Consider the following 14,579-nt stretch of genomic DNA (forward strand, 5'->3'; position numbering starts at 1 on the left):
AAAATGTCAAAGTTGGACGTAGAAAGAAATGTGTTATTGATGAGGCCAGATATGTGCGTACGATCGACGATGATTAATCATCGGAAGAAATGTATGAGATAACTGTATAACTGAAATGTGTTTGTCAAAAGTGCAGCTGAAATGAACAAGCAAAATGTGTAACTTAAACATGCAGCTGAAACGACAATGTGAAGTGTACAAGTCAAATGCATAACTAAAATAATGCACAAGTGAAATGTACAAATTAAATATGGAGTTTACGTGTACAACTGAAATGTACAACTGAAATGTACAACTGAAATATGCAGCTGTTTATAATTAAGTGACATGTTCCAGTGAAATTTAGCATTCACTGGAAAAGTAGATCTGAAGTAAAATGTACAAGAGACATTTTACGGTGAAATGTACTAAACGATGTGCACGAAACATGCAGAAAAATATATACGTCAAGCAGTGTGACCAAAAGAATTTCAATTTAATCACCTTTCTTGATTCGCACCGATCCTTTTGACATTTCGAATTTATTTCTGTCCATCCTCACATCAGCATATTTTATCTCGTCAACTTGTTTCGGACAGTACCACTTTCTTTGCCTCTTAGCGTTCATTTAATGTAACAGTTGAACTAAAAACCGTGGAATCGCTACCAACTACGGCCTGTGAAATGCCACTAATGAGGAGAACCTCATGCTTGAAGCTGTCAAGGGGAGATAATACTTTTTGCTTTGCGTGCATACCGATAAAAATAGCCATCGAAGCGAAAAGAATTGATTTGAGACTATTTTTCTCCTTTCGAGGACTCGATCTTTGCATCATTAGAACGGTATCAATTACACGATGGTGCGAAATGCATTTCTACTAAGAGCAGAAAACATTCCGTTTCGTGTTTACGTTTGTGTTATTTATAGAAAGATAGCAAAAACCGAAACCTTGAAGATGATCCGGAAGAAATCTCCATTTGACTGTCTTCTTTCAACAAAAGTTTTCTCACAGGAACTTGCACAATTACACCCAATTGTCTAACGGTCCACACTTCACACGCACCAAGCCCCATTCTTCGTCTTTGAACGAGGTTAGATAACACGATCGCAGTCTATTACAACAAATCAAATAATTCTAGTTAAGACGCTTGTCGATGCGAGCTCCATTAGAAATTTCAGATAGCCCTGTATTGTTCTCAGAGCGCCGTGATCACGAAGTATTGTCCATCTTTGTCCCTTTTGTCGATATCCCCGTGGAATCTATTGCCCCCCTCACGTGTCCCCCGTGTTCTTCTCTTCTGTCACGTACGTCATTAGCCTGCATTGCGACATCGTGTCACACGCAGCGATTGCCACGAGATAGTGGCAAGGACACCACGATGCTCCAATCTTAAACAGTAGATACAAAAAACAATGGACACCAAACCCGATACCAAATGCACTGATTTTTAGTAGTACATGTATTGCCTTCTCTTGATACAGGGCTAGGTGTTAATATGAACTAAGTCTATTTTAAGCCCTTTGTCGTGCTAATCAAAAGCTACTGCAGTCAGTGTTCAAACGTAAATAGGCAACACCAAGCGATAATATATGCAGCGATCACACACAGATGATCACTATTTTTGGCACGTCAGTTATAGGGGTAGTCAAGTGACTGTAACCTACACATACACACACACACGCACGCACGCACGCAAATACATACATACATACATGTGATCAATAAATTTCAATCGAAATTATTGATATCAGCTTGCCTATTTTGACGTAACATTGCTGGAACAGCTAATATTAAAAAAGGGAATAGGTTATACAAACGGATTATGAATGTAAAATCGCAGACCTTCGTCTACCATACCTTGAAAAGACCGTTCGAAGTGATGGCAGTAGAATAATATACTTTGACATGTATTAGTTGTTTATTATCCTTTAATTCGCATCCAATCACAGCGAAACACCGGTTGAAGTGAAACCGGAAAACTAGCTGACTGAGTATTATTTACACCACCTTTAGCAATGTTCACCCGTATAATGGCAATTCAGATCTAGATTTGGTTTCTCAAACTGCTTGGATATTGTCAGTGGGTGAATGTAGTTTTACGCCGGTATGAGCAATATTACGGCAATACCACAGCGGGGGACAACAAAGTACTCTTCAAACATTAGGACTCGAACCTGGGTTTAGGTGTGGCTAGCGGACGCTTTAACCGCAACGCTACCTAACTGTCCCTGGAGAAGTTGCGATGAAGTGATTGCGGATATAGGATACCTCTGTACACAAATACCGTACGTGTCCGTTTCACGTCCCCTATGTTTGCACTGGAAATGTGTTTGTATTACTCGATGAACTCATACCCATTAGTGGAAAACTAGAAATGACCAAACCCTGTCAGAGTAACAGCTTGGAATTGCAAAACGCTTTTAACATAATGCCACTTAAAGCATTTCTATTACTGAAACAAATGGCTGAAAACATGATCGGAATTCTTTCGCCTATAGGCTACCACGCATCTATACAACAGAGGTATTAACAAGAACAGGAGGTTGTGTATATTCCTACAGTCTTTTACCAGAGTGTTTCCAGGAATACAAAAACAGACCATATGGCTTCGCAACGTACTGCAACTTCTAATGACGTTTAACTGACTGAAGTAAACAGCCTTCCTGTTTGTAGTTTATGAACGGTAGCTGAGATCCCACTCTCCGTGTTTTCTGCTGAATAGGTTTAAATAGCTCGAGTAACGGCATATGCGTTTTCCAATAAGATGATTTGTTGGATCCTTTCTGTGGTGATCAAGTATTCGCAACTATTCAAGGCATTTTAGTGGTGATTAAGTCCTTGTGGCTATTCAAGGCGTTTTAGTGGGGGTCAAGTATTCGCAGCTATTAAAAGGTGTTCAGTGGAAATGCAGTCTTCACAGCTATTAAAAGGTATCCGAATAATGAACAAGTATTTAAAGCTATACGTAAGGAGTTAAGTCCAAATATAGTATTCACAGCTATTATAATGTGTTTTAGTCGTGGTCAAGTATTCGCAGCTATTATAAGGTGTTTTAGTCGTGGTCAAGTATTCGCAGCTATTATAAGGTGTTTTAGTCGTGGTCAAGTATTCGCAGCTATTATAAGGTGTTTTAGTCGTGGTCAAGTATTCGCAGCTATTATAAGGTGTTTTAGTCGTGGTCAAGTATTCGCAGCTATTATAAGGTGTTTTAGTCGTGGTCAAGTATTCGCAGCTATTATAAGGTGTTTTAGTCGTGGTCAAGTATTCGCAGCTATTATAAGGTGTTTTAGTCGTGGTCAAGAATTCGCAGCTATTATAAGGTGTTTTAGTCGTGGTCAAGTATTCGCAGCTATTATAAGGTGTTTTAGTCGTGGTCAAGTATTCGCAGCTATTATAAGGTGTTTTAGTCATGGCTAAGTATTAGCAACTATTCAAAAGTGATTTTCTGGTAATCAAGTAGCCGTAGTCATTTAAAAGTGTTTTAATCAGAGTCAAGAATTCGTAGCTATCCAAAGGTGTTTAACTATGATCAGGTATTCGCAGCTATTATAAGGTGTTTTAGTCGTGGTCAAGTATTTGCAGCTATTATAAGGTGTTTTAGTCGTGATCAAGTATTCGCAGCTATTATAAGGTGTTTTAGTCGTGATCAAGTATTCGCAGCTATTATAAGGTGTTTTAGTCGTGGTCAAGTATTCGCAGCTATTATTAGGTGTTTTAGTCATGGCTAAGTATTAGCAACTATTCAAAAGTGATTTTCTGGTAATCAAGTAGCCGTAGTCATTTAAAAGTGTTTTAATCAGAGTCAAGAATTCGTAGCTATCCAAAGGTGTTTAACTATGATCAGGTATTCGCAGCTATTATAAGGTGTTTTAGTCGTGATCAAGTATTCGTCACTATTCAAAAGTGTTTCAATGATGGTCAAGAATTCGTAGCTATTCCAATGTTTCAGTGGTGATTACATATTAATCGATATTCAAGAGGGAGGGGATTGCCGCAGTCTTCTGTAAGGAACTGAAACTGTTGCAACCAGCAGTATGATTTCTGTTTGTGTCAGATCAAACTGATCCTGGTTCTAAATGCCCTCCATGGTTCAAAATAACAGGCATTTACTCACCAATTTCTAGAACGCCGACTAAACAGTCAGGTATTTGTTTTCTTCAGTTTCACCAAGAAATCAAGAGAAAGGGCGAAAAGATAATCTCTAAACGTTTCGTGATTGTGAGATCCACCTCCAAAAACACACATGACTGAAGTATGCCAGCTCACACCCGAAGCGTTACCTTGTCCTTCATGCATACTGTCGCCACACACAAATCAGCAGTACAGGTTTCACTACAACACTGAAAATGAGTGAGTAAGTTTAGTTTGAAGCCATTTTTCGCGATATGTCACGGCGGGGGACACCAGAAATGGGTTTCTCATATGTTTACAAGAAAAAGAACATTAACATTATCGAGCTTGAATATGTCCTGTAAGTCTTTGGAATGGACAAATGACACATTCAAAGATCATTTAATAGCGCAACCACGTTGCGACAAGATCTGTTGCCTCTAATCATACACTGTATTGAATCCTTGACATTTTGAAAGCGGCTATAAAATAGAACAATCACGATCTGCCCAGCACTACATGAAAACAATACCTTTCTCTCAGATGGGTACATCAAGATTTCAATCAATGTTTGATGATCGCGATTTTCATTGCATTTCCCACTAATCAATACGCGATAAGACTGATGTTCTTCCGGGACTATTCCCCAAACAATGCTCGACGAAAGATAAGACAAAAGCCAGCGGATAAACGCGCTAGAGGGGAAGTCTCTGATGGCAAATAGTTTACATTCGACCCAAATACATTGTATTAGCTTTTCCTCATTGAGAAGAGATACATTATCAATGACCCGATTAACACAGGCGGGATTGTTGGCGGTGATGGTTTCAGCTCTATTAACTCCACAAGTGTTATTAGTCAGAAGCATGAATGATAAGAACTGCATTAATCCAATCTCGTCTACTGCCACGGCCTGTATAACGCTCGCAAGTACAATCCCAACTTATCAAACTGGATTCACGCAAATACGACCGATCTACATAAATCAATATACACCTATTGTAGTTCAGTTGTAATCTAGCCTAAGCGTATGGGTACAGCAGTGCTGAAACCAGTTAGAGTAGGGATTGTCTGGATGCGATGGTTATAAATTGCTGGATTAGACGATTATCATGTCACGTGGTAAATAAACCGTTAATGTACACGATCCGGCGTTGACGGCCATTGTAGTTTAACATTATGTTGTCAACTGTATATCAAGAAATATTACGTGTCGGCATTGCTGCGCAAAGTCCATCGAGCTATTTGAATAAAGTTTTGTAAAGTGAATATGTTTTCAGCTATATTTCAGAAATATCACGCAGGGACACCAGAGTGAATGAGTAATATATAGTTTTAGGCCGCTTTTAGCAACATTTCGGCAATATCACTGCTGGGGGACAGGGACACCAGAAACGGGTTTCACACCCCACCAGTGTGGGGAATCGAACTAGGTTCTTCTTCCTCACTTGCCAAAGCTTTAACCACTTGGCTTCCCCATCGATTCCTGTTTCTCAAAGTACACGTGAATACATGAATTATGGATCGCTTTTCGTGATATCGGGTTTAAAAGAAGAAAAACAGAACAACAGGATTCACAGTATGTTACTTTGTGGTTGTATTGAGAGGTCAGGAAGGGAGGCTTGGTCAGTTCCGGTCATCGTGACCCCGATCGCCTGGGACGTTGCTCATCATGTCAATCACCGATTTTGTCTTGTCCAGACTCTGTCCTGGACACCATCAAATAGATGGAATATTCCCCAATGAGGCCTTAAACGACAATGCTACAGGGCAGCCGGTATGAGACATCCTTGATCTTCACGGATATGAAGTATGTTTGAATTTCATAAAACTGGTATGAAACAGCATCGAGAGTAACACTTTATGTTTTACTCTCTCTTTTGAAACATCTTAAAACCCCATTTTACTGAACTGTAGGAATTCACACCAAAAACAAAGTCGGGGTAATAAATACAATATTCGTTGCAGCACGGATGGGAAAGTAAGTTGCTTCCGACAATATTACCTAGAGTCAAAGATTCATGTTTTTATCTCCTAACGAGCCAGTGATCCGCAAACTGTTTAAAATATTTATATTTTGGGGAAAATGAAGTTATGTGCCTTTTTTTTCGTGGGATGTTCATCACAAAAACTTGAGCTGACTGACAGGCCATCAAACACTTACAATGTACACGATTGTTTATTTCACATCTTGGCGGTCCACACGTGCTGCTTTCAGCTGGCAAATGTTTGTTTGGAAATAATAGTTTTTATCTACGGATACAAATACATCGCAGTGGTGCACGTGCTAATTTTCGGACCACGTGATTGATCAGGAATTTAAGTTTTTCTTACGTGCACAGTTTAACTCGCATAACAAACCCTTCGAGGTGTCAAGACATTTTTAATATAAATGCGGAATTTTGATGTGCAAAAACACGTGACAGGCACAACGCACGAGAAATGAAAGAAAATTTTTATGGCTTGTCCACAAACACAGCGGGATAGGTAACACAGGCTCCTCACACCACCAAAACCCTGCACGGGGCTCCTACAACGAGCAAACCAGCAGCAGGAGAAGTCAGCGGGGACCGTCTCAAGGACACGATACGCGGTTTTCGTTCCGGTTATCAATGTGTTATCAAGCATTCGGCAGGCCCGATCTCTGTTACGGAAACGGCGAGCGTAAATATACAAGCTGATGATATAAACATACTCGATGTTATCAAAAGCACGCATACACAACCTTGGTCAGATGATTGTAGTAGAGTTTGCCTACGTATCTATATTTCGCTGACGCAAACAAGGGGGAACGTATCAAACCCTGATCAACGGATGTTGAGATGGGTAAACGTTGGGACGGAGGGGGGCTTATATAAACACTGTCTGTTGCGTTAATAAGCACCTCCGACATTTAGTATATACGATGTTTGACAGATACAGCAAGTATGGGGTCATAAAGATCAACAAGCAACGGATGATTGTCAGATTGAGAACGTAACCAATCGAATATGACCGACCATCATGCCGACGTCACACGTGACCTTACCCACGCATATGCGTGGGCTTAACAATGATAATCTTCCTGTTATACATTTATATAATTCAATATACATTCCGCCACAGTCGTGTCGAACTTGACGTTATCCCGAAGTAAACACAGGAGTCTAGATTTTCGAAGCTCTCTCAACGCTAATAGAGTCGTACGTTAATGGTCTGAAAATAATCGAAGCACGGCCAGACAAAACTGTGATCAACAGCATGAACATCGATCCACGAAACTGAGAAACGGTGGCATGTGTCAGCGAGTCTGACCACCCTATCCTTAGTCTGTCTCACAGTCCCTGAATCACATTTTCCCGAGGTCCAAGCACTCTCTACAGTGCTAAAGCCTTAAAAGCAAGTCTGAACGTCCTCTGGTTCCGGAATCTCTGGTCTCCCTGGGGCCCCTTTCCAATTAATATGTGTTAGTTTGTTACTATCGAAATTATATATATTCAGAGACGAAGCATAAGTCTACCCTATCCTGTAAGTCGCCATTTAAGACAAGCATGAAGATCAATTCTAATCGGATCTTCATGGGTAATCGGCATTATGTGCATCCGAACAGGAAGCCATGTAATCCTGGTAGAAGTGTATAATGGTAGTCTCCAAGAAACCTTTCCATACACGATTTGGGTATAGACTCTGCATAATAAACCCGAGGGCATTATGCAAGTCTAGAAATATATTGTACTGCTGGCGAGTGTAGAAACGGAATTCCACTGTGATACATTTGGGTCACGTGTTACTTATGTCTGGCAGCCTTTTAGTAGGTATCGATGACTACCTTTAATCTGGGCACCTATGTCACCTCATCCCAGTAACCAGCCACGCTATTTGATGACTGACATCGACGACTCCCGCCCCAGTCGCAGCGTACCTATCATTCAGACTATTAAGCTGTCGCGGTACCCTAATAATACAAGCATAAAATGGATACGAATGCGATCCTGTTTCCTCTGCATGTCTTAGAGATATAGCTTATCTGTATGAGACGATGGATGTTAACATTTCCCATGAACATCTGTAGTTCTGGTCCTGACATAAAGATAACGCGGTAACATGACTGCTTGAAGCGCACCTACAATGTCTGGTCGTGACATTTCTCTGCGTCAAGGTGTTGCGCGTAAAAATGGATCGATTATATGTATCCGTCTTTTGAAGAGTTAGAGGCTTAAATTCCATTTAAGATTTAACTCACGAAGTAAAGTTCGCTTATAACGAGCTTAAAGGAACCACTGATTTCAGTTCAAACGTAGTTCGTTATATGCAGTTTGAATACATGAAACAGCAAGCGGCATGGACCCAGAAAAAACAACTCGTTCTATTCGCCATTTCGTTACGTCGGTATTCGTAATAAACGTAGTTTATTGGGTATAAATGTCACTATTGGCTTTTAAGAGCAAGTAAGTGAGACATTTTTCATAGTGATTAAATGCCAGGATGTGCACCAGAATTTCACGATCACGGCAGTGGAGGTATTAGAGTGAGTTGAGTTTTACGCCGCACTCAGCAATATTCCAGCTATATGGCAGCGGTCTGTAAGTAATCGAGTCTGGACCAGACAATCCAGTGATCAACAACATGGGCATCGATCTGCGCAAATGGGAAGTCAGCGAACCTGACCACTCGATCCCGTCAGTAGTCTCTTACGACAAGCAGAATCGTCTTTTATGGCAAGCATGGGCTGCTGAAGGCCTATTCTACCCTGGACCTTCATGGGCCTGGAGGTATTAGAACTATTAGACACTACACTGTGTTAAAAAACACCATTAAACATTACCATACCTAACTATCATGATATGAAAGAGCACGCAAATTCCTCATATCACTATGCTTAATATGTGTTCATTTCGTGACATGCTGATTATTGTAATTTGAAACAATCGAGTGTACTTTAAGCAATTTTGAGTGGTGTACATGTATATAAATTGTGGGAATCGAACCCGGTGTTTAACTTCTAAACAAGTGAACGCACAATCACTGTGCTAATTCACCGATACAGTGAAACTTCGTCAGTCCGGAACCCGTTAATCTGAACATATAGAGGCATATGTGGTTGCATATACTTGTAAAACCGGACGCTGTACTCGTGAAAATCCGTCCGGATTTACGAGTTATTTCTTCCTGGGTCAATACGAATCATTCTTGCTCATTTGATATGGCATAAACGGCTAGCGTGAAACACATAGCTGGTATATCTTGAGACGATACACTAACATGCAACAAAAACAACCATCATTATGTCTTTACATGTTCCCTTAAGAGTGGAAAGCACTTGATATTACCATTTGCCAACTGACAAGCTAATTAAGGTATGTTTGTTTATTTACAATGCCTCATAAACACGTCACGAATTGGCCCAGCTAAGTACCCATACAATGCACACTCTGTTCGTATAATGCATTCCTCTGTCATGTCGCCGAACAATTATGGACAAAACGCGGTCGTAACATTCCTCAAGGATGAACAGGCCAAAGAAGCTCCTTCCCCAACGATAAACAATAAGGAGGGTTAATTGCTAGCGTCCTGTTCAAATTGATAGTTTGATTGATTACATGACAGAACGGCAGTGAAAACTAATTCTGAGGCCAATAAAGACCAATTCTCCTGCCATTGCTGCATGTAGAATAGAGTGTGAGCTCTGGAGGAGGTTGTGTAGCTCCACATGGGGTAAGGAGGGTTATGTCGAGCAATACGGGCCACGCATTACTGTCCCAAAGCTCTAATTGACATAAGGGGCTTTATAATATGAGTACATATCGCGCCTTCTTGTTGGGCGACTTTCGTCCCCTGCAGCAAGCTTAGGAGAGCGTTGCCTCACAGCTATCGTGATTCCATACAATGCCCTCGGAGGATTGATGAACGCTACCTCGCCATTAGAGCAGGATTTTGGAATTTACTGACAGTCGCTAAGATGTATAGCTCTGGATTGTATAGTTGATCAAATGTCAGAATTAATTACGGGGATCTGTTGACAATAGGTAAGAATTTGGCATATGTAGTAAAACTGGTTGCGTGTAAGGTGTGGTACACACCAGGAGCATCGGTTAAAGGAATGATGCAGAGAGTAAGCCAATCAAGTAAGCCGATCTCCGTGATGCAGAGCTAACACAGGGATATCAGTATATACAGGTGTAATTCGCTGATGATTGATTGCCCATTTAGCTCAAGATAGGGACGAGGGAGAACACTTTTTTGGTACAGTTTGACTAATACAGATTTTGTTTTACTTAATATACAAAACAATTCGGGTTTGAAAAAAGACGGCTCGACCTGATGATTCCGGAACAGAAATGGCTACTCCAATATGTGTCTGTATTGAGGGGCGACTAAATGAATCGGGTGGGCAAGTTCCATCACTTGGTTGAATGTACGTCATCGCACAGGACGCAAAGGACTTTGCTCCTTATATCAATCACTGGTTTGTATGGTTTAGACTCAACCATTTACATGCAGTCGTAATAAGATCAAGATTCTGCTGTGTAAGACGTTCAGCAAGAGAAGGAATCAAAGCACTTGAATGAGATAATGAATTATAGCATTGACTTAGATGAATGGAATATGAGTAGGCTTCGAGATGAATAATATCTTGAATACAGTCAACCCTGTCGCATTTGAAACATAAATCTCGTTCACAAATACACAGTCCTCTACAGTGTAACCTTACTAGTACGGACCTCCTCGCTTAGGACGTCTATTACACAAACGTACAGTGTTAAAGGAGCACAACGAAATACACAGGATTTGTTAAGCGAGACAGTTGACCGACCAGATTATCATGTGTTAATGTGCAGTCTTATGACGTATCCCCAAATTAACATAATTTGATTTCATAGTCAAAAAGGCACAACTGGCTATACTGGTATTCTATAATATTCTATGTGTCCCAACCTCAAGTCACCTTGATGCCTTGATGTCCAACCGATTGATAAAATAAAACTTCATCTGGCAGTTTCTGAACAATATAATTTTCATTAACGAAAACATAAAGAAAAACTGATTTGCCACAAGTTCTAAAACGCTCGTATCACTGGGGTTAATAAAAATGTAGGTCTTCGGGTTTTTTTTTTCAAACAATTACACTATTGTTACAGAGAGACGCAGTCTCATTGATAATCATCATTGCCATACATAAATACTGCATCTGTGGCATAATGATGACCACCTACAGCTGGACTAAAACAGAAACCTCTTTTCGTCATGCCCTTGCAATAAACTCTCCACGCATCCACTCGTCCTTAGTGCAAAGGAATATCGTGAAAAACCCCTCAAACTGTTGCACCGTGTTGGTTGGAGAAGCGAGAAGGTTCATGACATGGTTACAAAAAGCGCAAATAGTAAAAGTGAGACAGATTCAAGTCATAAACCTCTGGCATGTCAACAGACCGTCACGGTGACTAGACGGTGGAGGGGTATGGTAACACGGTGGATGTCATAATGAGATTTGTAAGGGATTTAGATTTGTCTGCTGTCGTGGATCTGCCCCAGTTGTATGTACGAGTACAGTCGGTCTACTGAACACTGACGTTTGTGATTAATTGACGTGGGACAGACGGATATCTACATGAGAAATGACATTCTGGCAACAACATCTGGCGGTGATGATAATCAGTCGGTCCATTGTCTTTCCGAAGACCTCAGTAATCCGAACCCTTGTGTTCTGAAACCCTGTTATGATGCTTTTATTGTTTTATCGTAACGCTCTTTGTATACTTAAAGTGACATTGCTTCATACCTATATTTGTTAATCCGAAACCTGGTCAATCGGGACTGATGAGATATTACAGAACGATGCCCAGGATGTTGGTAAACGGAATTTTCTATTCCCGTTTTATATTACGTGACGAAATGAATCAAAATAGCTGGATACTGATTACAGAACTTCTGTACGCAGTATATACTCTTAGATTTTGTAGAGTATGTTATTTTATACGGCAGGGAACATGGCCTAAAATCAGACGACCATTTCAGTGTAAATTCGACGTTTCAGTTCTTGTGTGAAATTGAGAGTGCTTCCGCGCATGGTAAGCGTGCATTCACCGAGGTCATTACATTTGTGGAAGCGCTGAAGTTTGAACTGATTTCAGGTGGATATGTGACTCCCGTAACCACGGCTACAGATAAGTTATAAGCTGGAAATGGAGTTGTGTCTGAAAATAGACACATTCATGTATCTATATATGAACACTTAACCAGGGTCTTACCTGCAACGGTCTGTAGATAGCCATTGATTAAAGCCAATCGCCTATGTTTCGGTTTGTCCACACACAACACGAAGACTGTCAACAACGCTGACACACACATAAGAATACACCCCCCTCCGTATAGGATACATGAGGCCTGCCATGCCCCCGCTGGAATTCTACCCAGGTTGGGGTTGCCTCCGTAGCTGATACACCTGGGTGTAGGGATGAGGATCTCAAGGTTCCTAACACAGTATCTGAACACCCCAAATGAATGGAGTCTGTCTGGGTGGGTCACCCAGGCCGGGTAGAAAAAGGTCACTGTACACGTTGAGGCGACGAAAATGGACAACAGTGACCACAGGATGGACACAGGTGTCAGGGCCATGCTTTGTGGTTGTGTTTGAGGCTCATCAGCTTGGGCCTCTGTCTCTTTGGCCTCGGTTGCTTTGGCAACGCACGTGTCCGTGTTGGGGTGTCGTCTGCTCCATGAGCAACTGGCTTTCCACTTGTGGATTTGGTCAGTGATGACATCATCAAACCTCCTCCTCCACGAGGATAATTTCTTTCCGAAATAGGAGGAAGCAGAGAATTTTTTCAGCGCCAGTTTTAGAGATTGTCGACCAACACTTAGAAAACTTAAGGAAATTAATGACACCGGGTTTCAAACTGTTGAACACCTTCTCGTCGTCTGTAGCCCCATAACCTTTTTTCACCAATGACACATCCTATTCATGCTTCAATTCCGCATGACTCTCCGATCCTCAAATTCGGACACTCTCTCAATCCTTTCATTGATTTAATGGTATAATTATAACGTCCACTGTTGCCTCTATCCAACAGGCGTCCCTTGAGATTATCCTCTCATTGAAGCGGCTCTGTCTCCCGGTCCTGTTCTAATGATCAACGGTACCCCTCTCCTTCCGACTGTGAACGACAGCCTATAGAATCCACGGACCAGCTGATTGATGTTCTTTCGACATGTACAGGAATTCCCCTGTACTACACTCTCACAGGCGAACACCAGTTGGCAGTAGCCATGTGACCTGGCGCGTGCTGATAAAGTCACGTGATCTCGGACCGCCTACCAATCACCAGGGTGGTCAGTTCGACAGATCTGTATAGATCTTACTACACAACCTCGACCGCTTACTACAAAGCCATTCAGTCCAGTTTGCTCCGAGCCGTGCCGAATGACGCTCGGATAACACGGACTGCAGCGTTCTGAGCTCACAAACTCCACACAGTGTGCAGAGGATTCCCTACATTTCTAGCGCATAGAACTGTGACTCGTTCTCTGTATGCTGATACGCTCACGAACTACTTCAGTTTTATCGCACGTGCTTTGTACAGGTAATAGTTAACAAACACGTCTTGCATAACTTGTGGTAAGCGAAACCTGTCATTTCCATAACAAGGAATCTGGGTTCGCGATAAGATGGCTTATCTTAATTGTTCTCCAGATCAGCTGCATCATAAACGCATTAGCACCAGGTTGCTCTGTTTTCGTTTAGGTCTTAACTCCTCACACCACCATTGTGAATGTGGCTCCTAATGCCCTGTAAAGAGCAACACGTGCGTGTCATCGCTATACCTACTGTTTGATCGTGCAATTGTGTGCCATTGTTGCGTGTTTGGCAAGATTAGCGTGCTGTTGCAGAGTCGTAACGCCGTTTTATGATGGCCTGTAAAACTTATCGAAACAAAAGGCCATTGTCTTAGCTAGACATCCTGTCCCTCCCATTTAGTTACAGGGTGTTTGTATTTGTGACAAACTTATAACCTTCTCAGCTCAGAAAAGAAACCACAATTTATTAACCTCACCAGTGCCAAAAATGCAATAATTCGAATCTTATTGCTTAGTTAAGCCAAAATATGCAACTCAAAAACACTATTATTTAATTTGAAAACAGTTTCATCTTTTTCCCCACCCAGATGATGTTGTGTGAATAAACTGCAATGTAGTTCTGTTTTTACCTCGTTAGATACTTAAAAAAACCAGCCAAGTTTAGATGGTTCGACGAAGCCCAGCTGACGGCTAGGTATAGTACGTGCGCGCTACCGCCAAGCACGTACAGCGATGAACGTCGATCGAGGAACCAGTTGCTTCTCTGGCTATGAGACAGGACAATCTATTCAGTTCAAACGCGGTTGATGTTAAACTAGCAGGAATCGTTGGTGAGCGTCTCAGATGGTGAAAATACACTCCATGTCAGAATGAATGAATGAGTAGGCATTTGCAAATATAACTTCATACTTCGGAGGGTGTTAGGAGCCTGAT

At 41.4% G+C, this 14,579-nt stretch overlaps 1 protein-coding gene across 1 annotated transcript in view; it reads right to left on the reverse strand.

Annotated features, from left to right (window-relative positions):
• Window positions 1-13,624, reverse strand: part of LOC137282741 (LHFPL tetraspan subfamily member 2 protein-like) — a 33,452-nt gene extending 19,828 nt beyond the window's left edge. Inside the window, exon 1 of the mRNA XM_067814531.1 lies at window positions 12,320-13,624. Coding sequence (XP_067670632.1) covers window positions 12,320-12,686 — 367 coding nt within the window. The 5' untranslated portion in view covers window positions 12,687-13,624. The remainder of the gene's footprint in view (window positions 1-12,319) is intronic.
• Window positions 13,625-14,579: the final 955 nt, after the last annotated feature.

Source organism: Haliotis asinina, chromosome 1 (genome assembly GCF_037392515.1).
Source record: "Haliotis asinina isolate JCU_RB_2024 chromosome 1, JCU_Hal_asi_v2, whole genome shotgun sequence".
Classification (NCBI taxonomy): domain Eukaryota; kingdom Metazoa; phylum Mollusca; class Gastropoda; order Lepetellida; family Haliotidae; genus Haliotis; species Haliotis asinina.